The following is a 23707-nucleotide window of genomic DNA, read 5'->3' on the forward strand; positions in this document are numbered from 1 at the left end:
ATATGTTATTTATATATATATATATTTATATAAAATTATGATAATATTTTAACCTGCTTTTTCTTTTCCCTGCATATTTAGTAGAAATGAAAAATGAAAATATTGTCCTGGAGTAGTTTCCCTGAGAACATGACACCTGTAAATTCCCATGTACTTGTATGCACAGATGGGATTCAGGAACTGGAGGAAAGAGTTGGACTGGAGAGACAAAGGGTATTTCAAAGGGTTAATGCACCAACTAGATTTTTTAATAGAATAGAATGTATAGAATGTGTTCATATGAGTTCCCTGTTTGCAGTACTGCTAGGCTGGTAGCCATTGATTTATTTATTTCCAAAAATACCTCTTCCAAATGGATGATATCAGAGAAAGTTAGTAAAGTGAAGAGGAAGCTGGAATGCCTTGTATGGAAGAGTTGGAGATACAGATTCATTGTGATTCTCTTACCTTTGTGACCTGGCTTGTCTCATCACACCAGTGTGGTAGGATTGGAACAATTGTGGGTGGGATGAGAACGCCCTCAAGGATATGAATGCGACCATTTTTTGCAACAATATCTGTTTCTTCCATTTTTTCTCCACTCACCAAGACTTGTCCCTATGAAACAATAAATTATTATTAATAATGAAGTGGTTTTAGCTCATCAATTTCCAATGATTTAATTTTAAATGTTTAAAATTACTTTCTACTCATACTTCTTTTGAATTTGCTATCAAACTTTTATTATGCTTGTTTATGCAAGAAGCACACATATATTGTGTATTTTCTTGAATACTGGTCTTCAACAGAGGTGTCTAAAGTTTTTCTGTGAATCTGCCCTGTCAGCCTGTGGAACAGGTGAATAACAGACTGGCCAAAATAAGAAGACTACTGATGACTTCAGGCACTGATTTCAGTGGGTTTAAGTATGCCTTGGTGTTCTCTCTGACAGAGGAGGGGGAAAGTGACAGAAAATTTGGGATCTCTTCAAATTCACAGGAGAGGAAAAAAAAGTATTTTTTATGCATTTACTCCTACATCTGCTCTGCCCTTACAACAATTTTTATAGGTGCATCTCTACTCCAGAAGAGAAAGAAGCTAACAGATCAGTTTATTTTTGCACAAATACTGACAAATTAACACTTTAAAAATATGTTCACTAGGTACATCAGGATCAGAGACTGTAATATTACAGAGAGAAAAAGAATATTATTGTGTGCACTGATAGGTGTTTAAAATTACTAAAATATGAAACAGAATGATTTTAAATCTTTTAAGTAGATTTTTTTAAAATAAGGCAGAGAATGAATGAGGATCATTCCTGGACTGTGGGTAATCATAAGAACAAAACCCCTGATCTTTAGCTCTGAGGTGTACATGGCTGTCCTTGTATACCAGTATCTGCATCCTTTATAATATTAGTGCTAACAGTAGGTGGAAATGAGAAGCTGAAATTTCTGCCTCATCGTAGCAAGAAATTCCTCTGCTTATGCTTCCCCTTGTCCCTTTTTTATTCCCCCTGCATGCAAAGTTGCCTCGATCAGAGTGAGCTGCTCACAGGTGAGGGCAGTGACTTACAGTGCTGGTCCTGTTAAAGTGAATGAACTGCTTTGCCATGGTCCTGATGTGCTCTATTGAGACAAGGCTGGCAACCTCTAGCTGAAATGAATGTAAGTTGGTTGAGACAAGTGTAATATCATTAATCTTTTCAAATCCAGACATATTTCACAAGAAAGACTTTCTTTGGGGTGAGAAAATGATTATCAATGTGGTCAGCCTTGCATTGACGAACCAGCTTGTGTAACAAAGCGAGTGCCATTAAATCATGACTGAGCTTGCTGGTTCCTGCAGATGAGGACCTTATTGCTCAAAAGAATATTAATTTTTCTTCCAATTATAATAGTCAGTCTCAATAAAGTTAATACTCTTCTCTAAAAATAGCCCTGTTTGTATCCATAGACCATTGTGTTGGTGCTGGTGCCATGAAGGTACACATGGTTCTCATGTTCCTTCCTGTTCCCGCTCTCTGTGCTGAAGTGACCACATCAGATTATATAAACTGAGCCTTTCATTCAAGATACAGCCACTTCTTTCCTTCCTTCCTTCCTTCCCCACAACAGAGCCTGCGGTAGGGATGAACTTCCCCCCAAGAAAAACAGGGGGCTTGCTTAGAGGATGAAAAAAGCACCTCTTTCTGAAAAACAGAAGACTGATTTTAACAGAATAGGCTCAGAAATAGCTTGATTTCAGTAAGTCCTTTTCCTGCTACCTGTGCCTGCAGTCCTGACAATACCCCATGACAGTGGTTCTTGCTCCTGCACTCTGGGCTGGCAAAGCAGCTGTGCTCACCTCAGTGCTGGAGACAATGTGATATCGGACCAGCTCTAGCAGCTTCCAGGAACCCTGCCAGTGCAGAAAAAAGCTGTTTTAGCCCAAAGTCAGCCTCAGAAAGCCATTCTGGTTCATTGAGTGGACATGGGGATGAGAACAGCATCACTGGCTGGGGCACCAGAAACCTCTGGGTCAGTGGTGGTGCTCAGCTTGTGGCAGGCACCCTGGCATTCCATGGCCTCACCCCTACACCACATTTTATTTTGATGTGGGCCTTCTATGACATGTATTGGTTTTGGGACAGGCAGGATGTGTCCAGGGGACAGGATACCAATATCCACCTCCTGGGACCCCCCAGCAGTGACTCCTATCCAGTGGGGTCCTTGTAGCAACTGCTTCCCCTGACTGTTCCCACCAAGGGTGATGCATTCCAGGAGAGGTTTTGGGGCTGTGTCTGTCCAGGCTGTGATGTCTGGGCAAAAGCAGAGGACTGGGGGCCTGGTGTGGAGGAACATCGTCCCTATATGTGATGGGAGACTCCAGATCCTCTTCCTCTCTAGGTGTTGTCTTGATCTTTAGTTGTTAGAGATGGCTTTCAACCTTGATGATAGGAGCTAATTTAGATGAGCACTGGACAATGTATGTATGAATCTCCTGTCTATCTGCTGTCTGAGAACAATTTGCCTTATAGAAAGACTGTACCTCTGCAGAAAGCAGGTAATCCAGAACCTCAGCTTTCATATTACTCAGAGCCTTGTTACTTGGAACAAAAACTGTGTAAGGCTGGTTGTCCTGCTGTAAATCCATTCCTAGGCCAGTTTTCTGTTTTGGTTTAAAAATAAAAGTGAATTTACATATTAATGTTGAAGAACATCTGAAAGTAGCCTTATGTAATTGCTTTTCTGGATCCTTACCTCTATCAAAGATGTAAATTGGCTGTATCTTCCATTAGCCTGAAGCACTGACATTATAGTTTTCTGAAATAGGATAAAAGTAAGATTTGTTTTAGTTGGGAATATGAAATAAGTGCCAGTTGTTATGAGATATTTCTTGACTTACTGTGTGAGTTTTAGTTGCTACAGATTGAATACATTTCATCTGGGGGGGGCTGGTGGTGCTTGAAAATGGCTGAGATGGCAGCACTTTTTTCCTGGTGCTATGCTGGTCTATAGTTAGATTTTGTTATTGTGCTGAAATACTGGGTGGTCACAGGAAACACAGCTCTGTGTGTGTGGGGAAAGGTTTTTTATCTCTTCATCCCCAGTAAAAAAAAGGTAGAGAAATAAAATATTCAAAAAATGCAACAAAAGGAAGAGAACTTTTAAGCAAGCATGATAAGCTGGGCACCAAAAAGCCAAAGCATTTAAAATAACTTTTTTTTTTTTTAATATTAGCCTTTTGGGGGGAGGAATTGAAACTTTGAATACAAGTCTTGTCTGGTATCTGTACAGATGGCCCTCCTTTTAGTGTGTGATTCTGACATTCAGTGAAATTCACTGATCATGACTGCCAATTTTCCAAGAGACCCCTCAGGTGCAGTGAGAACATCCAAACCCTCCATGGTCCAGCTTGGCAGCAGGGTGAATGTCTGTTTTCTGTGGAAACTGTGTCATTACCTTTCACTTTGAATATTGCTTCTGTGAGCTGATGTGCAATGGCTCAATAGAGTTTGTTTAGTTTCTGTCATCCCCCTGTCATCCTCCTTCACCTTCACCTCATGTGAAACTATTTTAAAAGAAAGTTTGACATTGCATGTCTACAACTTATGGCTCACCTCTCTGCTGCTCTCAAATGTTGGCTCCACGTTGTCCATGGCTTTGTCAATAATGTGCAAAATTCCATTGGAAGCAGCAATATCTCCCTGCAAAATTTTTCCTTTCCCCCTTCCTCCTTGGATTCTAATCCTTAATTGATTATCCTGAAAGAAGCCAGGCAAAGGATAGTGAATTCTTTATTATGAAATGACAGCAGAGTGTGTACACAGGTTGAATGTACTCTAAGACCCCTTCCTGTTGCCAACACCTAAACAATTTAAATCTGGGGAGGCTAAAGATTGCTTCCACTGCATATCAAGGAAATGGAAAAAAATTCCTTTGGATCAGGACCATGTTCTTTTGCTTCAGAACAGCAAAATTCAGAAGAGAAAGAGAGACAGGCCCAGAGGGGAATTCAGTGTACCTGATAGTGTTGTGGTGACTGCTAGCAATAAAAATCTGCCAGGAAACGATTTAAAATATTGTTGTACTGGAAAGGTCAGCTCCTATAATTTTATGGGACTCTAACCCATTTCCTTATATTCGATGTATATTTCAAACAACAAACTGTTGCTGATTCTGCACTGTACTGAAGCCTTCAGGAAACAAACAGGGCTCAGACAGCAAGGATATTTTCCTGTTACAAATGGAGTGTGTACTCACTGAACATACAAAATAGATATCTCTGCTCAGATGCCACTGCTCTACTGCAAAACATGAGAAGTCCTTGATTTCAGCCTTCACATAGACCCAATCCATCAAGAGACACATAATGGACCAAGAACAATAATTCCATACTATAAAATCTAGCGTATCATCCACAGAGAACAAGTTTTTTAAACTGTGGGACCAGACTGCTCTGATGTTTACTGACATTGGATAATCTGGGCTAATGCTGAACTTTGCTTTGTATTTCCCATGCTTAATTGCCCCATGTTCTCTCTCTGCTGAGACTTCCATCTGCTGCCTTGTTCCAAGGCTGCTAATGCTCAGGTGGGATCTGCAGCTCAGCCAGTGCTTGCTCCATGTGAGCAGTGTTCACAGATTTCCAGCATAAACTCTGTGTTTCTTTCTCCCCCTGCCACCTCTTACTTTACCTGGGCTCTCTTAACACCCCTCCCTGCCCCCCCCAGCTCTGTTGGTCATACTTGCAGATTTAGGATAACTTCATTTTAGCAAACATTTTAGACCAGTCTGCATTAGTCTGCCAAGTCACTCAGTGCTGATACATGACTAAAGGTAATATTTTTTGCTGGCTTTAGTGGGAACTTTGATGCCAGTGAGGTTTCAAGTTTGACTTGAACTCCTTGTAGTACGTGGCCATGGCTGTGGTTTTTCCTAATCCAACAGTTATCTTCACCCTGATGTCTCCCTGCAGGAAGAGTTTTCCTGCTTCTCGTGGAGGGAACAGAGAGCACTATCCTTGCTGTGGGAGGCTGAAAGGCCACTTACCTTTTCTCCCTTTGACATCTCTCCTGACTTGCCAGTCAAAGTATATATTACATTAGCATTATTCAAGCTACTGGTGTTCAGTTGACCTGCAATAATATGGAGTTTAACAAAGTACTGGGCTTTCTGTTTGTTTTTCAGAAGCTCCTTTACCTAGAAAAGCAGAGGAACAGAGATTTATTTTAATGCAGATTTTATCTAAAAAAAAAAAAAAAAAAAAAAAAAAAAAAAAAAAATCATGGTGAATGCTTTTTTGCTCTCTTCAGTTGTTATACTATGAAATTACATATTTTACCCTGAAGTGAGGTGGTGGAGTCTGAAAAAAGTGAAGCCCTCTCTTGGTTTTGGTTCAGCTCACACTGTACTCTTATGTCCCTGCATGAGCATCAGGTGCCTCAATAATTGTCCTGATGTCAGTAGAAAGTGCTACTTACATCTCAGTATCTCTTTTTTTGTTGTTGTTGTTGTTTTTTTTTTCCACTAAAGCCATTATTTTTTTTAACCCCCTTATGTAAAAGGTGACCTGCAGGCCTCATTGCTGACAATTCACATCTTAGTTCAACCCCTGGCTCAACTAAGTGAAAAGACTTTGAGCATAGTCATGTAAGGCAATCCAAAACTTTGTTTGAGGTGTGACAGTGTTCTACCCTAACTCACCAAATTATTTTTTCTTTCAAGTGGGAAAAATGCAGTCTGTGGCCCTAGATGTATGTGACTGGAAGTGTACTAGAGCAAATTATTTATATCTGCTGAGTCATAACACTTACAGCACAGATGAGATTTCTGCAGAAGCTGAATCCCCCTGATGTGAAACCTTTTCTCTTGTTTACTTACATTTGTAGCTTTGAGTCCCTTGTTTGCTGGTACAAGCACAGTAAATGGTCCCAGAGTGCTCAGCTGCCATTCATAGGTATTTTCTTATGAGAAGAGGGAACAAAAAAAGTTTAAATGCCTATTGAAAACCTCATTTGTGAAAGGGACTGTGCAAAGCTGTGAAGGGAGAATAAGCAATAGTAGTATCTGATTATTAAATATTAATTTAAGATTCTAAAGTACAAGCCATTAAAAGATAAGAGACAGATGGGATGTGAAATCCAGGTGCTGCTGCATATTTGACACAACATGAGGCAAAACATTCAGGATGCTTCTGGCAGCCTGGATTCTGTGGCATGCAGGCAGGAGCAAGGACGTAAAACCAGCAGTTTCTTTGGAGATGTGTCCTTACAGGAAGACATCCTTCTGATTTAAATCAATTCAGTCTCTATGGGGTGAGAAATATGCTGCTGATAACCTGCTGATATTACAAATATCAGCAAAAACATGACAGGTAATCAAAACTAGATGCACTGAAAGTTAATTAGAATTAATTTACTACCCAGAGGCTACTTCTGTATCCAAGACAGCAGCATGAGAGACCACTGGTTCTGCAGCTGAAGGCATTAAATATTTGTGATATTTAGCTCTTTTTCTAGAGGTATAAAATCAGAATTGAAAAAATCTTTACAGTTGTTACAGGTATATTGTAAAGAGGATGTATCTCAAAATTAATATGCTGTCCTATAAAACATCTATAAATTCTTAGTTTTTGAAGGACATTAATGTGGAGTGAAGATATTGTAAGTTAACTTGTGTGGTTAATGTGTCTTTGTAGCTTCTGGCAAGTAGATCATATTTATGTCCAAAACTTAACCAAAGAACATGAAATCTGGGTTGTTGTTAACTCAGCATGCTGGGCACTTTTCAGACATGTGAGGAGAAATTCATAGAGAAACTGCAGCTGAAGTCTCAGTGCTGAGGCAATGGATATTGATCTTCAGCACTGAGTATGAAAGTCACTGCCAGGTTTTGACCTTGGCAGCTATGGGGGATTCTTATTCCTTCTGTTGAGGAATTAATGGTCTTTATTTTAATTGCTGGGCTCAGTGGGACTGAGCAAATTATATTAAACAGAAGGATTTTTTTTCCACATTTACAAGTTTAAGTCAAAGATCCAGCTCAATTCTAGCAGTGTTTGTTCATAGCTCAAATTTTTGGCCATAGAGAAGATGATGAAGGCTGTTAGGTTGTTCAGTTTACTAGGTAACTGGGAATGCCAGTGTTTTTGATAGACTAGTATGTGTCATTCCAGACCAAATCTCATTTTTCCAAAACAGTGGGGCAGGGGGAAGAAGTGGAGTAATCCCACTTGTTACAATATAGGGTGAAACCCACAGGTGATGTTAAATGATGTGTGAGGGGTTGTGGAATGTGTTTAGCAGTTCTGCCTGGAAGTTCTTGCAGTCTGCATTCATGGTGTGAGGAGCAGAGCGGCTTTAGACAGTCTGAGGGCCTGTGCAGTGGGTAGCATGTGTGCTGTGTCATGCTGTGGGTGGCACTTTCCTGTAGCAGGGCATGTGGGGGGAAGACAAGGCAGGATCAGCCCCCTGGGCTCTGCTTGTGTGCAGTTACTCACCCATGAGCAAGAGGCTGGATGTCAGCTTGCCCTGCCACTGTCCTCCCACTTCTGCATTCAGCTCTTGGAGGCGCTCCATGATGTTCCCATAGCACACAAACCCATTCCCCACAGAGCCCCCCTGGCACATGCACCTGTGAAAGGGATTGGGATTTTAGCTGTGGCTCTCAATAAACTGGCACCAGGTGTTACCCATTGCTCCTCTGAAGGCATTTTCAGGAAGCACCAGTACACTGTAGTTAATTCTCTGCTTCTGCATGCTGTGAAGTGTGTCAGTGTGTGGGGCAGCCTGATGGCTGCTTGCCTTGTGGGCTCTTGTTAGCCGGGCCAGGGCTCTCTTGTTAGGAGACAGCACTGTCTGTCTTGTAGGACCTTTGAATAGAGGCTATGTGCAGCCTCTGGTCCCAAGATGTTGTGGCTGCTGGAGCCCAGAAATCCACTGAACCTACCCTGTCTGTGGGTGAGGAGAGAGCAGAGCATAAATGTGTCAGGTGGGACTCTTGCAGCAGGGAGCCTGTTTTGTGAAGAGCTCACTCAGGACATGGGATTTGGCAGGATTAATGGTAGATAAGGGAGGTGATAGCAGCTCATCAGTCCTTGGAATAGCTGCATTGGTTTTGTAGAAAAAGTTTTTTCCTTTCAACAAAGCAAAGCGGTGGTTTGTTACCCCGCCCTTTAAGTAATGCCACCATTTTGGGCATTAATACTTGTACTTTTAACATTATCTTTATTTTCTGCTGCATCACAAAATCTCGTGCTTTTTTAGATGTCTGTGTTGCTGCTGTCCCTCTTCTGGAAATAGCATCTCATATGTAACACCCTGTCTGTCTCCTGGGCTCTCCAGCCTGTTGGAGGTGCCAGTGATGCGTGCCTGACCCCGTACTCTGGATGTCTAAAGCAGACTCAGGTCACAGTGCCCATGAGATGGACAGACAGACACTGGACTTAATAGTACCCTTCCCAATTAAGTCTGCAGCATGTTCAATATTCATATAAGCTCTATCCACAATGGTTCATCTCTCTGGATATTTTTTCCTAATGGCATCACTAGAAAAGGAACATTACTTCCCATCAGCAAAAGATGCCCTTTCTGTAATTACTCATTTGCATGTGCTGGTTGTTAAAAACACACACCTGCCACTAACACCCCACAGTAGTATCACCCAGATGCCAGATCCTCTCCTTTTTCCCATGTATGGTCGCTGCTGCAGCTGTTTCTCTAGTGAGAGCAATATTATTGGGAAGTCTCTCCAGGTCCCTGCAATCTGGGGAGCTGCATACAGGCTCAGAGGGTTGTAGAGATTTTGGCCAAGAGTCTCATGCTTTGACTCTGATCCTGGGTAAAAAGGGCAGTCTAAAAGCAACCTAAATTTTTAGGATGCTATTCTGAGGGTGAATCCACTTCTTTCTAAGGGGATACCTTGAGCAGAGAGAGCATGATTGTAGAGCCTGGATGAAGGGTTTACAGCTGGGAGAGAGGAACAGCTGCTCCTTGGGAGCTGATCAATTTTTTCTGGTGGGGCAAATATTGCTGAATTGCTGTAGGCAGCTCCCTTCCACTTCTGAACAGAGAAGAAAACAACTGAGGCTTCAAAGGAGCTGAGAAATAGCAAAGTAGAAAAAAGGAACTACCTTTGAAATATGGCACAAATCAGATCCAGGTTTCAAAATAAAGCTCTCCTCTATTTTTCACCCAATGTTCATAAAGAAGCAGGTGTTTACTTTGGCTATAATTTTTGGGGGCACAGTGAACTGCAGAAATGCCTGCACAGTTTGAAACTTCTGTCCTGAGGACAATATTGCTCATAACTGAGTGAGCTTCCAAGTAACATACTTTCGATTTATGTGCCAAAGGAAAGCATTGAGCAATTACAGATTAGCACCTATTGCATGGAATTGAACCCTTCAACCTGTGTGCTTCCTCACTCCTTCTGCTGAAGGAATTGACTTTCTGTGCCTGGGCATGGGGAGGACCAGCAGGACTGGAAAAGATGGGAACTGTCACCACTTCAGCTTACTCAGGGAAGAAAAACTCACTCTCTCTGGAAGAGGGAAGCTCAGTTTTCTGTCTCTGTTTTACCAAAACCCTCTATAAAAGAGTTTTGGTTTATGAAGCTATTAATTTCTACATTGAAGACCTAGAGGAAAAATAAGAGTGGCATTAAGAGAAAATAATAGAGTTTAACTGACAGCTCTCCTTGGAAACCAGAGAGGTTATGATCTATATGCAGTGTAATTCTGCACTGGTTGGAGCTTCATAGCTCCTGGGCAAGGCTGAACAGGATTACTGTGCTGAAGCAGCACCAGAGAAAGTGTCAGCACTCATTCAGGAAAAATCTATGAGGGAACATAAGACAAAGGCAATTGTGATTTTTGAGGAGGTTGCTGTGTTATATTCACAAATCAAATGTTTGAGTTTTTTGCATCTCTGCCTGTATGAGAGATTTATTCCTGTACAAATAATTTGGTTCTGGAGAAAGTAGAACTGACTGTGTGAGGAAAGCTAATAGCACAACTGTATCCTTAAAAAAACCAGACCAAAACAAAAATAGAAAGGAAACAATGCAGTTTTGTGGCCTCTGTTATAGCTCTGTGTTTTAGAAAACAAACAAAACCAAAAAAGCCCTCCCAAAATACATTTAAAATCTGAGATGCAGCCAAAATACCATCTGTCACTTACCAAAACCTATTTTTTTGTGCCCACATTTACAAATTAATGCTTTTCTTTTTAAAGTATCTCTTTCATAAATGGATTTTCCTTAGCTCAAGTTTTATTTCAATCCCACTCCATTCTTCTGTACTTTTTTTACCATTAAATATCATTAAATGAATGATGTGCAGTGAATTTTTATTGTTCTTTTCCATCCCCAGTAATACATTTTTAATTTTCTCATTCTAAGATTCTCAAAACTTTCTCAGCTTTCAAAAAATTGTTTTACAGTGGTGAAACAGTGACTAATTAGGGAAAAAAAGCTCCTGATTTGGAATTTCATTTCAAAATTCCAGCTGCTGCTCTGCAGTATGGTAGTACTCTATCCTAAGTGTTGTGTGAGTCTGTAGTAAGCAGTTTGAGTAGCACACTATGCTGTAGAAGAGACCCAGGGGATATTTTATATAAATTTGTTTGGAATGCACAATAGCTGATGCAGAAGTGATGCTGGTATTACCCTGCCAAGGGAAGCTGCACGATGACACAAGGACTGGCCATGAGAATACTCTCCTGAGCAAATGCTTTCTATCTGTGGATCTAGGTGATAATTTGTTCCTATCTTACAATGAACGGTCTATATTGTCCTTCATGTTCTAGCTCTCAGCTCCCAAAAATTGATATTTCAGGCACAGCTCTTTAACCCAGTACCTGCCATCACTGGGCTATAGAAACACATAAGCCAAATTCTGTGCTTTAAGAGAGCTTTGTAGAGTTTAGGGCCATCTGTGCCTTTTTACTGACATCCATGTAGCATTTTTCTGTACAGGAAAAGCCAAATCTGCCAGAGGTTTTGCAGTTTCCCACCTGCTTGACTTGAGGTTTTAAGGAATCTGCTGGGGTTGGTGTTGCTTTCACAGTCTGGGGGGCAGATTCCCTGGTTGAATCTGTATTAGTATACTCAGAAGAAGCATTGCTCCAGTGCTATCCCATAATTAAAGCTGATTAATTTTCAGCATGCTGCCTGGCGTGTTTCTGGCCCACACCAAGGAGCATTTTCCCTTGCAGTGCCCAGGCACAGTTGAAGGGAGAGAATGTGCCAGGGATTGCTGCCAAGAGGCAGTTACTCTGTTTTGGAAGAGACTTTAGCTGTGAGACAGACAATGCTGCTTGACCTGAGGAAGAGAAAAGAGGTTTTGGTCCCTTTTATTTACTAGTATAGAAATGACCTCTGAGTGCTTTAAAAATAAAACTTAATAGGTATTAGCAAATGGCCCGATGAAATCTATCACTGTGTTAATTGGCTGACCCGAACCCCATTAAATCTTGTGATTTGTCCTTGATAAAGAAGCCATTAAAGATAACTTCAGGAGGTGTCCATCCACAGGATTTGTTTTAGTAACCAATTTACTAGGAAAGGAGGGAGAAACTGTGGGAAAGTTCTGTAAGCAAAAAGACTCACGCAATCTGTCCTGGTGCAACTGTTAAGCATTTGGCCTTTTTGTGGCAGGTGTTGTTTGTTTCACAGTTGTCCATCAGGCTGCAGCCTTTCCCAGGTACAAAGTTGGTATAATGCTCCTTGCATTCACAGTGGGACTAAATCAGAAGGATGTGAGAGGGGAGAGAAAATTAGTTGTGCACAAATTGTGGATTTCAGCATAATTTCTGGAACTAGGGCTTGAACACAGTGTCTTAGTTAATCACCTGGTGAGTTCAGACACAAATATAAAGCTTCTATTTGTACACACCAGCCTGTGTTTCAGCTGTGTGTGTGAAGGAAGGACACCTTCACTGAGACATGACCATGAACTGCAAAAGAACCTTGAATGATCAAGTGTTGGAACCCTGGATACTGAGAATTTTAAACCAAGAATTTTAGGCCAAGAACTGGCAATCAAGTCCCTTTTTGGCCCTTCAGGGTGTCCAATTAAACCAGACCTTTTGAAGTATTGCTTTTTTGATTGTGCAAGTTTTACACACAGAAATTGGAGACAGTTGCCAACATTATGAATAATATGCAGTCTCGATAAAGTGCTGTTCATTGATTGTTTTCAAGGACTCAGATTGCTTCTTTCCTAAATAAACTAAATTTAGACATGTATATGTGGTACCAGTATAAGGACCCTGCTGGTCCTACAAGTCCCCTGTGTCAGAGACACAAAATTAAACTGGGAGAAGATTTATTTCAATGCCTCCATTTTGGGGATTGCCTCCCCAAATAGTGAGCCAAAATAGTGCCAGAAAAAACAACAGCATTGCCATTCCTATTTTCAGAGGGGAGCTAAAAGGACTCCCTCCTGGTCAACAGCAGGGCTTATGGTAAAGCTAGGCATAGCATTTGATTTCCTTGGGAGTTGTTTCCATACCCTCATGGGTTCTTTTTGGAGATAAAGCATTATTTCTTCTTGGGCAGTTACACTGACCTTTCCTGGACCATCATAGATGCAAATGCTGGACTGTGCAGGGCAGCTCCCATGTGCTACCTGACAAGGGTCTATGGGCAGGCAGATTTGACCATCCCCTGTGTAACCTTCTCCACAGGTGCATTTGTGCTGGTTTGGCCCGAGGTAAACGCAGTCAGCATTAGGATCACAGACCTTTTTGGAGCACGGGTTGATAGCTTGTGAAAAAAGAAGTGAAGTAAATAAATCATTGCCCACAGATCTAAAATTGAAGATAAGGGTTCACCAGAGTACCTCCATGCCAAACAAAGCCTGGGCAGACTAAACTTTTCATAACAGCCAAGTCTGAAGTGTTGTGGCCATGTGCAGATGGAAGGGAGGAATGTGTTTATGCTAACATAGCAACCAACTGTTTGCTTTTGAGCAGAAATGATCTCTTAACTTGGCAAATAGAGTTATAAACAGATTAAAGCATGTAACATGCTCATTAAAATATCACAACTATTTCCTTGTTCTCTGGTGGATTTTAACTAGGGAAGGTCAGGTGGGAGGTATGAGGTCTGTGCAAGCTTCAAGCACATGTTAGATCAGTTGGAAAATATTTCTCAGTACAATAGGCCTTTGCTGTTTTCTTTCCTGTAGTTAAACAATATAATGTCATCGGTTCAGCTGTATGGAAAACTGTCCAGCAAGTGCTTTAGTATCCCACACTCTTCTGCTTTCAGGATGGCACTAGAAGCTCACTAATTATTTCCATGAACCATTTTTTTTGAGGTAATAGCATTTCTTGTTCTTTTTCAAAATCAAACAGTGCCTGGAGAGCATCTTCTCACACCTTTGTGTCCAGGTTAGGTTATGGTTAAGCACACATACTACCTAGAAGAAGGCATGCCCTTGACACGCCTAAAAAACAGTGCTTCTCACTGTTTTCTCCTCTTTTCCTCCCTTGATTTCCCCCCAGCTGGGACTGATCTGAGCCAGCCTCTTCTAAATTGTGCTTCCAGCATCAGATTAAACAATATTCTTTGTTTTGTTGCAATTGGTCTAGAAAGAAGGACTGGTACCATAAGACATAAAGCGAGTAGGGAAAAGAAAATCTGGACTCTTATACGGTTGATTTGGGTATTCAATGGCAAGTTGAGTCTATAAAGACACCTCTAAGGTAGAGTTTACCTCTAGCTGAGATGCTATTAGCTTTGTTTCATGAAAAACAGTAAAACTAAAATGAGCCTTACTTGCCTGTAGAGCTTGTGCTTGCTGATGGAACTGAGCTGCCACATCATGGATGCTGAATAAATATAAGCCCTTGGTTGCTGTTGTTATGGAAGCAAGCTATGATGCTGAGCTGTACCAAGCAGAGGGATATGACAGCGGTGGATTTGTAAGCACTGACCACCCAGTACCCACCTTATGTGTTTCAAGGGAGTTGACTAGCTTTAGTCTGATTGCATGAACTGTAATTTGTTAGCAATTGGATGGATGGGCTTCTGAAGCACATTTTAGGATTTTGTTTCATCCTGAAGGAATCTAGTCTGTGCTTTGGGATATGAACCCAAGGAAAAATCAGATGGTGAGATGTGGCTCAAAAGCATGTTCCATATCTGAGCTATAACACTAATGGGGTGCATTTAAAGAACTGGGGCAGACATGGAAATTACTCACGTTCACATTGTGTACTGTCCCCCTGGAAGCTGGGCAGACACGTGCATTGCAGCTGTGTTCCATCCTCACCTGAGGCAGCACACCTGGAGTTTGCAGGGCACCGCAGCGCCTCGCACTCAGCTATGGCTGAGGGACAGAAGGGGACAGATTAAGCTGTGCCTGCACGCTCTCAGGCTTTGAGGTTCAGCTTGTGTTTGGTTGCTCTTGCATGACTAACCTGAGACCAATTCATCCTCACCAATTCCACCTGAATCACAGCTGTGGAATACATCTCTTATGGAAAATGCTACTTACGCTGATCACAGTGGAGCCCTTTGTATCCAGACAAACAAGTGCAGCTTCCATCCCCTGCGATTCCACTGTTGCACACTCCATGAACGCAGTCGCAAGCTACAGGGAGGAATGGATTTGCTTTTCTGAACAAGGATGGTGTTTGGAAAGCCAGTGGTTACTCATAGCAAGGTGTGTCCTAGCCAGCAGCTTTGGCCTAAGCAAGCTCTGACCCGAGTGCCTGAATTTATAGGTGAGGTGATCAGTGCTTGCAGTTGCACATGTCAGTAAATAACACCTGAATTTTTGAAGGCTGTTAAGAGCCTGGGGTCTGAAAATCTGCAGAGCACACACTGTAAGCACCAAACTGACTTGTTTCTAATGCTATAAAACTTGAAATATTTGACAAACAATATGGAGCCAAAATTAGATATAAAGTGAAACATAGACCTCTTTAGTAATGGTTAATCTATTGCTTGGTTTTCTTCAACTCTCTATTTCTTAAGAACCTTAAGAAGAGACGAGTTTTATGACTTTTTTTTTCCTTCTCTAAACAGAATTTGTTTAGTTAAAAAGATAATTAATCACTGTAGGGGTCTCAGACTTCTCTCTTCCTATAGTCTCTCATTTTTGGTTATATTCTGGTTATAAACCCAGTGACAATATGCACACTGGATGCTGCATTCACAGTCCAGGCGACTAAGAGATCCTTTAAAAATAATTTTTGAAGCCTTAAGTATTGTGCAAAAGCTTTATAGTTATAACTGTTTGAATTATGGCAATGATGCTTTTTTAAAAGGCCATTTAGAGTTACACTTGGAAAAGTCCAAAAGAGGTACAGAATTGTATTGCTGACTTCATGTTTAAGCTGCAGTGATATAGCATATCCTCTTCCCCTTAAAAACATAGCTTGTGTTCATGCAAATTACCTGCACTAATTAATTAACTAATAACTCCCTACCTATGTTAATAGTCATAATATAAAAACCAGGAATGTCTAAGGTATTGCTGAAAAGCAGTTAGCCACAAATGAACATTGCTTATATTTTATTTATTTTAGAACAGTTGGAGGAGCTCAAATATCTGATAGCTGAAGTGTAAAATATTGCCTAAATTAATATGTAATTGAATCCTCCAGTAACCTCTTGGAAAATAATTACATTTATGATATTAAATTCATTCAAGTACCCTATTTTCATGAAAATGCTAGCTCAGTTACATTTCTATGTATCAACACTGGCATCCAGTGGACAGCTGGTAGAAAAAGGGTCTTTGAGCCAGCAGTGGTATAGGACTAGTGTAGAAGGGTTGACAGAGATTATTTAAACTGAGACCATTTGAGACTCCTAAAAAGTAATATTATGTAGATCTTGAGGGAAGAACAGGCATTTTACTTTGAGATAAGCAACTATTGCCACTTAAGAACAAGACTGTTACAAAAATTTTTTTCAGGCAGTTTTCTGTTTTTTCAGTGTAATTTTCAGCAAGGGTCAGGAAGGTAAAATAGTAGAGACCATGAAGAAGCTGGCAAAAGTGGAAAATGTTCTGTGCATATATACACTTGTGATACATAAACATTTTAAAAGGTTTACACAGCTTTAATTGCTCCTTCAGACTTCTACTTCTGATAGATGTATGGCTAATCAGTCAATTCATCAATCACACAAGCCCCAAAACTAAAGTAAACACACTATTTTTCACACTTTTGACGGAACTGTATATCTCCCTGGCACAGAACAGAGCAAAGAGCTCTCTTTCCTTTCCCTGCTGTGTTCTCTGAGACAGACAGCAGCTCTTACTGGGAACTCTTTGGGCCCTCTCCCCATTTCACTGTGATTTCTTAGAGTCTAAATACAGCTTTCACTCTCTTCCCTAATCAAATAAAGCAAGTTCAAATTTACCTGATGTGCAGTCAGGACCAACTAAATTGTCTTCAGCACATTTTTCACAGGCTGTCCCACCAAATCCTTTCTGTGAATGACACAATGGAAATCAAAACTTAAGTTTCTTATCTGTCTCCATACAGATAGACATATGCTTAGCAGGCTGGAAACAGCATCTTTTGCTGCCAAAAGAAAATAACACAACAGTTTCAATCAATAGGTACCACAATCTAGAAAACATTGTCTTTTGAGCGATCTTGCCCCCATATCTTTTTAAAAAATAATTTGTAGATCTTCAAATCAGATGTTCTGAGGCGTTCAAGGGAACAATGAAGTACAATAATCAAGCCTAATGTCCAAATTAGGCTTACAATTGTTGGGTTGTATTTTCTGGCTGCTTCTATCTCTGTCTCTTTTTCATATATCCCCGGAAGAGTATTTTTGATGTAAAGTAAGGATGAACCAGTAAAGGGGAAGGTAAAAAAGGTAAAAAATTAATTGTTTATTAAAAATCTATTTGCCTGAGGTGAAGCACTACAAGTTGCACTCTCTGTGAAGGAACAATGTATGGAGAGTATAGCCCCATGTAAAAGTACTTATTTATTTAGGGCAAAAAAGTCACAAGTAATAGCACAATTTAAAAAACAGAGGAACTCAAAACACTTGTCTCAGGAAGGCAAGGTGAAAGAACTTCTTAATAATTCCACCCGAACACGCTTAAGTCTGGAGAAATAGTAGTGTGAAGATTAATGCAATCCAAGCAAAAAATGAAATCCAAGCTGATCAACACTGCTGTTTCTGGAATACTTTCCTTTAAATGTATTTATAGAGTAGAACATACATGACTCCTTAGGACAGCTTACATGCTATTGTTGTATTTGTTTTTCATTTAAAAGAAAGGACGTACCTGACAAGTGCATGTTCCATTCCCAGCTATGCCCTGTGAGCAGCGTCCTCTCCCGTTGCATGGTGATGCAGCTCCTCCTGGACATGCTGGAAATGACAATGGTTGAGCCATCAGTCACCTTGCTGTGACCCTTGTGCTCCCCCTGCGCTGCAGGTGACCACCTTGGCAGCTGCAGGGTTTTGGGCCAAACAGGGTCTTTGGGGGACAGCTGCTGTTTTGCAGCTGCCTGAATCCCTTCGCTGGAATCTCAGCATCAGCAGAGACCATCACCCTCTCTTGTCTGGGAACTTAGGCTAGTGACTGTAGTCAAATTCATTTTTGAATTCTCTTATTCTAAAGTACCATATGGTTTTGTTCCTGCTGATCCACCTCTGTCTGCCACACCCTAAGCTGTTGGCTTTTCTGGTACAAGGGGAGCTTGCCTGAGCACTCCTGTGTGTTGATATAACTCTCAGTGTGTTGATAATTTGCTCTCAGGATTTTATTTGATGCTAAGTTAAGCCTTCCCCCCCACCCCCCCCCAAAATGGCATTTTCTTTACGTGGGAAATTTTCCCTTTTCCCTGTTACCTTCGCAAGTCTGTAATAATTGATTCAAATGATCTTGGAAATTGAAGTATCTAAATATCTCACAGCCAAATGCTGTCCAAGGGCCGTGGTCACTAATCAAACTTGTGTACCAAAGGTGTGTTATGCTCTTCAGTGTCTCTGCTGCTAAAACCATGGTTACAGGCAGTAGTAAAGAAGGTGAGACTGTCTGAAGAAAAACCCCAGCCAGCAAGATGAGATAAGAAAAAATCACCATATTTCTAATAAAAATAGTCTAACTCTTTTGTCTGAATGTTTTCAAGATTCAAATCTTTACTGAAAGATTGCCTACAGGAAAAGAAATGTATATTACAGTGGTTTTTAGTCAGATCATCATGTCAGGTTTTCTCTCCTATAGGGATATCCTTATTTTTCACAGTTGTCCTGCTCCTCCTTGGAAATGATGTATTAGCTCTATTCCATAAGCCTTTCCTTCCTGTAATTAGAACTCCCATTAGGTACCATAATTTTGATGCAGGTGGTACCTAAATGTATCAAACTCCTACTGGCATCACAGGTACTCTGCTGTACCTTACTAGTGGATTTATTACTTATAAAGGGTCTCAGAATTTGTTCTGTGTGGGTGGAGGTGGGCAGCACTGGACTTATGCTCTCCCTGCCTAAGTTAATATTGACTTAGAGTATTTAGGTCATGTGGAAGTTTTAGTAAAAATGAATTTGATTTGGACAGAGTGATGAGGAAATAAGTGGATGTGCATATGTGTACACTTAATTCCACTGAAAGCGATGGCTTTATATCAGTTGTTAACATTTCTTAATTTATTCATTAATGCAGTCTCAGGTCTATTGCATCTGTGTAAGCTTCTTTTGGAAAACCAATAAATTTAAAGATGAAAATTTAAGTGCTGTTTATCTCATACATGCTGAAATAATACGATGTTTTAAGAATTTTGGTTAAATAACTACAAATGAGGGAAAGTAATAAATACATATCCTTTAATACTTAAAGTGGCTTTTAGTGAATCTTGTTTTCTGGCTACCGTATGACACCTGAATCTTAAAGATTCATGGCAAGTGTTTAATATTTGCACAGAATGGGAAAAAAATTTATTTGCACCGATATTTTTATTGAATGTGTAAGGATAGAGAAAACTCAGAGTTTATGGTGTAATTCCTATGAAAAGTTTCTTTAAAATTGTTGACAAAGCAGGTTTTATTTTTTGCCATTGGTATTCATTGCACTCCTTGTCTTCACTACATCTTGTCTCTTGTTTTGATACCAGCACCAAGGGACAGCTTTATCAGAAGTGGGGTAAATTACCATATCGTTGAACAAGTTTGGCCAGGCAGATAAAGGACTTCCTGCAACCAGCAGGGCCACAGGAGACAGTGCTGGGACACTGGAGCAGTGCTGGCACAGTCACCTGCTGCCACCCTGGGGAGATGCCAGACCTTTGCTTTTATTGAGGATGCTTTTTGAAAATCAGTAAGAAAGAGATGCTCTTGCTTATCTCTTAACAGCTGTCAGAGTGTGAAGGCCAAATCTTTGAATCTAGGCCAAAAGAATCTAAATCTATCAGCATTTTTTCCCTTCATGGGCTTAAATTCAGCACTTTCTAAGTGTTATCAAATAGACCCTCTTAAAATACTTGTCTTCACCTGACTCCCTGTGGGGCTGAAGCAGTGCGTAGTACTCGAAAAGAAGTATTTTGAACCATATAATTTGATAGCATTAAATTTAGTATCTGTCCTCTTAGTCTTTATTTTTTCTTTTAACATTCCCCCACCCTTTTATTCTTACAGTCCTTTCTACTCAGTTGGTCATGCCATACACCTTTCAGTTGGTATCCAGGATTTTCTTAGGAGCCATGGAAATATTTGCCCAGAATGGGAACCTGTGCAGGGGTAGGAAGCAGCTCCTGCTGCACCTGAGCTCCCCCAGCTGTAGTGCCTGTGGCTGGATGATACTGGCAGTGTTGAAATGTTCTGCTCTTTCCCCCTGGACCTTTTCTGATCCTGTGCTTTTCTCTTTTGACTTCGTGGCTTTTTACAGAGGGATTGGTGTGCAGCTGGATGGCTTGGTGTGCTTCGTGGGGAGGGAAGGGGACAAAAGATTTTGCATTCACACTGTGTGTTTCAGCATGTGCTATCATTTAAGGAAGTCAGAGTGCTATTTAAGACCTAATTTTGTCCTTGCCATCAGATGATGAATGTAAAGCAAACCCCTAGTCAGGGATTTTTGTCCAGCCTCAGGAAGGACAGTCTTTCCTCCAAATATTTCAACTTGTGCCGTATTCTATTACAGAGGTTGTGATAACGTAGAGATGTTTTTTTTTTCCCTCCAAATGAAAGCAGAAACAATGCTGAGACCTTGATTCTTTGCTTTTTGGGGTCAGGAAGTTTGTCCAAAGGAAGAGAGGGCTTCCTTGCCTTGGCAGCCTCCTTCACACAGTGGTGCAGGCAGGTCTCTGACTCAGGCAGGGGACCCTGCCCCTCTCCAGAAATACTGATGCCCCTTGTGTGGCTGCCCAGAGCACCCTGATAAAGGGAGGATGAGCTCTTGGGCTGCATTTGGAGGTGGGGAGGTTAAACCACCACACAAATCACTCTCTTTAGAAGACATGACCACATGCTGTACACTCAGCTCTTTGCCTGGCTTTTCTCTTGAAGTTGTCATGAGCTGCAGTTTGACTGCTTTCCTCTAGTAGATAAATGACTGGTGTTTAAATAATAGCTTGGGCTAAAATTATAATTTTTTAAAAATCTGTTTTGTGGACAAAGGACTTCACAGACATTGAAACAGACCTTGAGGCCATTAACTAAAAGGGGAAATGCTCTGGCTGGGCAGGGAAACTTCCTCTGTGGGTCTGGATGCCCATCATGGTAGTCTGAGATTTGATGCATTTGTGGAGATGCTGAAAAGCTTTTCCTGAGAGAAGGGGCAGCAGGAGGGGAGGCACTCCTGATTCCCTTGCTTCAGTAATGGCCTTCAGCATTCACAGGCAGTTAAAGAAACAGTTTCAAGTTGAGCTAAAAGAAAAGATCCTCCCTGCATCACAAAATCAAGAATTAAAGATATTTGGAAATATTTCAGATGCAGATAAAGGTGGTTTTGACCTAAAATAAAACATTTAATTTTTGGTTTGAAAATCTTAATTTTTAAAATCCATTTTGGTGGTCCTCCTGAACGAAATAATTTTGCAGGCGTTGACTGCAATGATTTGTTTTGAAAATCTCAAAATTTAGGAGATTTTCTGAGGCTCTTTACATTTTTCTATGAATTTTTCTTTGTAAATGAAAATTTGAATACCTGTTTTTCTTCAAATCCCTTAAATTTTAGCTGAAAACTGCTATTTATTTCTACTTTTATAGCAAGCTCTGAGGAACAAACTTCTCACAGCAATAGTTTCTGAAAAGAAGAAAAGTTGCTGCTTTATTTCTGTTCAAATTCTATATGAAAATAAATCCCAAAGCAACTTACCCATGCAGTCTGGGCCCCAGTGTCCCTGGCAGCACTCAGGTTGTTCAAATTCCTTTACACAACGGTGCCGACAGCCCGGAAAAGAAAGTGTGTGTGTTTTAATTTCTAGGTAATACCTGTGGAGAAAAAGTTAGAGCTGCTTTAAAGTACTTAAAAGCCTCCTGTGGGGGAAAATGAAATTTTAAAGTTGTTCTTCTTTCAGTGTCAGGCAAGAGAACTTTGAGCTTGGTTGTATTGATCTACTTTTTTTCTTCTTTGTTAACCATACATTGAACGTGAAGGTCTAAAAAGGTCCTTGGAGCTGTTTCTTTTGAGCAGTGTATTTATCTTCCCAGCCTAAATACAGCACATTTCTCTAAGTTTTGATTTGAAACAGTATTTTAAAAATTGCTTAACATCAAGGTTCTTTAAATGCTAAGTAAGCTCAAAATACTAACATTTTCCTTAAAGTAGTTATATTTTCTCTAAAACACTGGGATTTTTTTCCAATCAGAATGGCAAGATGTCAAATTGGTTTTGAGATATCTCTTCCTGCCCTTCACTTCCACAACACCCTGATCTAGAAGTGTGAAAAATACTTTATTTATATGATATATAAGATTAACACCTAAATGTAGCATATACATTTATAATATATTTTTGTATCATTCATATCAAGAGTGCAGAATAAATATAGAAGAGACTCTATGATTCTATTAAAGAGAAAATGTTAGACCATCAATAGCAATGTTTATTTTCCTCTTATATCACTTGCTCTTAACTTCAAGCATCAAATACTCTGAATGCAGCTTGAGTTCTGGAGTTGGTCAAGCCAATGGTAAATGTTCCATAAGAAAATTGCATAGACTAGAGAATTTTTGATGTGTATTTTGATGTGGAGAACAATATTCATGAGAAAAGGCAGAGGAGATACCTGCAGTCTGGTGTCCCAGTCCCGTTGGTAATTTTGGTGTAACCAGCAGGGCACTGGGTGTCAAGGTTTAAAGAGCAAGGTACACATTTGGTTTTCATTCTAATGAGCAGCTTTTGATCACATTGCTTCTTCACCTGCAATAGGAGCAGAAAAATTAACAAGAAGGAAAAACACTACTCCAAATGACATTGCTGAAAAATGACAAGTTTAACTCAGCTTTGTTCTCACCGCTCTTTTCTGCTCAGCAGGAGCTCCTTGTTTTGGGGCTAAACTAGGTAATAGACCATATATTAGTGCTGTGCAGGAGCTTTGTCTGCACAAAATATGTCCAACCACTGCAGGATAAATCCTTCTAAGTGTACTGTTTTTCCTAAGAGCACTTTATCAACAAAAGCTAAGTTTGTCAAACTTAAAAGCCAAGTTACAGAGACAGCATCAGCCTACAGAGTGTTCATTCCAAAGCTGTTGACAAGTGCCTTCCCCACTCTAAGGCAAAATTAAACAAGGTGTGGAGGAGGCAAAATTAAATCAGTGCCACCATAATGATTTAAAGGGCTATGGCTGGAGTTTTCAACTTGGTGGCAAAGAATGGCATCTTGCTTTGCATTCAGAGCTGGTGGAGGTTTTGGGCCTGACCCCACCAGAGCACTCTAAGAAGAGCAGCCCTGTTGTTTTTTTGTTTTCTTTTTTTTTTTTTTTTTTTTTTTTTAACCTGTTTTTGTGTCTATTTTTAAGCAGTAAGTCTTTGCTGAACTGCATCTAATGTTGGCTTTATCTTCTTTCTTAGTGGTATTTGTAGAAGTAAGTTCCTCATTCACAAATGGTGAGAAATGACCTAATTCAGAGTATGGTTTTAAAAACCAGCAGCATAACCCTGTGCAGTCCAGAGAGTCCTGGACCTTCTGGGCACTCATGGGATGCTGCAGCCTCTGTAGAATCTCACAGCTGGTCTGGGTGAGTACCCTGGCACCTCGGGCAGGATTTCTACGTGTCCCATGGTGGTCCTGGATTAAGCCCTCAATCAGCAGT

At 40.5% G+C, this 23707-nt stretch overlaps 1 protein-coding gene across 1 annotated transcript in view; it reads right to left on the reverse strand.

The window, feature by feature from the left end:
* STAB2 (stabilin 2) overlaps positions 1-23707 on the reverse strand; it is a 75774-nt gene that overhangs the window by 50674 nt on the left and 1393 nt on the right. Inside the window, exons 2-18 of the mRNA XM_053978657.1 lie at positions 22679-22812; positions 21766-21881; positions 17737-17822; positions 16848-16917; positions 14971-15066; positions 14677-14802; positions 13036-13232; positions 12075-12208; positions 7966-8099; positions 6348-6430; positions 5517-5666; positions 4085-4228; positions 3225-3287; positions 3013-3132; positions 2329-2382; positions 1558-1638; positions 448-597 (exon numbers count right to left, since the gene is read on the reverse strand). Coding sequence (XP_053834632.1) covers positions 448-597; positions 1558-1638; positions 2329-2382; positions 3013-3132; positions 3225-3287; positions 4085-4228; positions 5517-5666; positions 6348-6430; positions 7966-8099; positions 12075-12208; positions 13036-13232; positions 14677-14802; positions 14971-15066; positions 16848-16917; positions 17737-17822; positions 21766-21881; positions 22679-22812 — 1938 coding nt within the window. The remainder of the gene's footprint in view (positions 1-447; positions 598-1557; positions 1639-2328; positions 2383-3012; positions 3133-3224; positions 3288-4084; positions 4229-5516; positions 5667-6347; positions 6431-7965; positions 8100-12074; positions 12209-13035; positions 13233-14676; positions 14803-14970; positions 15067-16847; positions 16918-17736; positions 17823-21765; positions 21882-22678; positions 22813-23707) is intronic.

This window comes from Vidua macroura, chromosome 5 (genome assembly GCF_024509145.1).
Source record: "Vidua macroura isolate BioBank_ID:100142 chromosome 5, ASM2450914v1, whole genome shotgun sequence".
Lineage (NCBI taxonomy): Eukaryota > Metazoa > Chordata > Aves > Passeriformes > Viduidae > Vidua > Vidua macroura.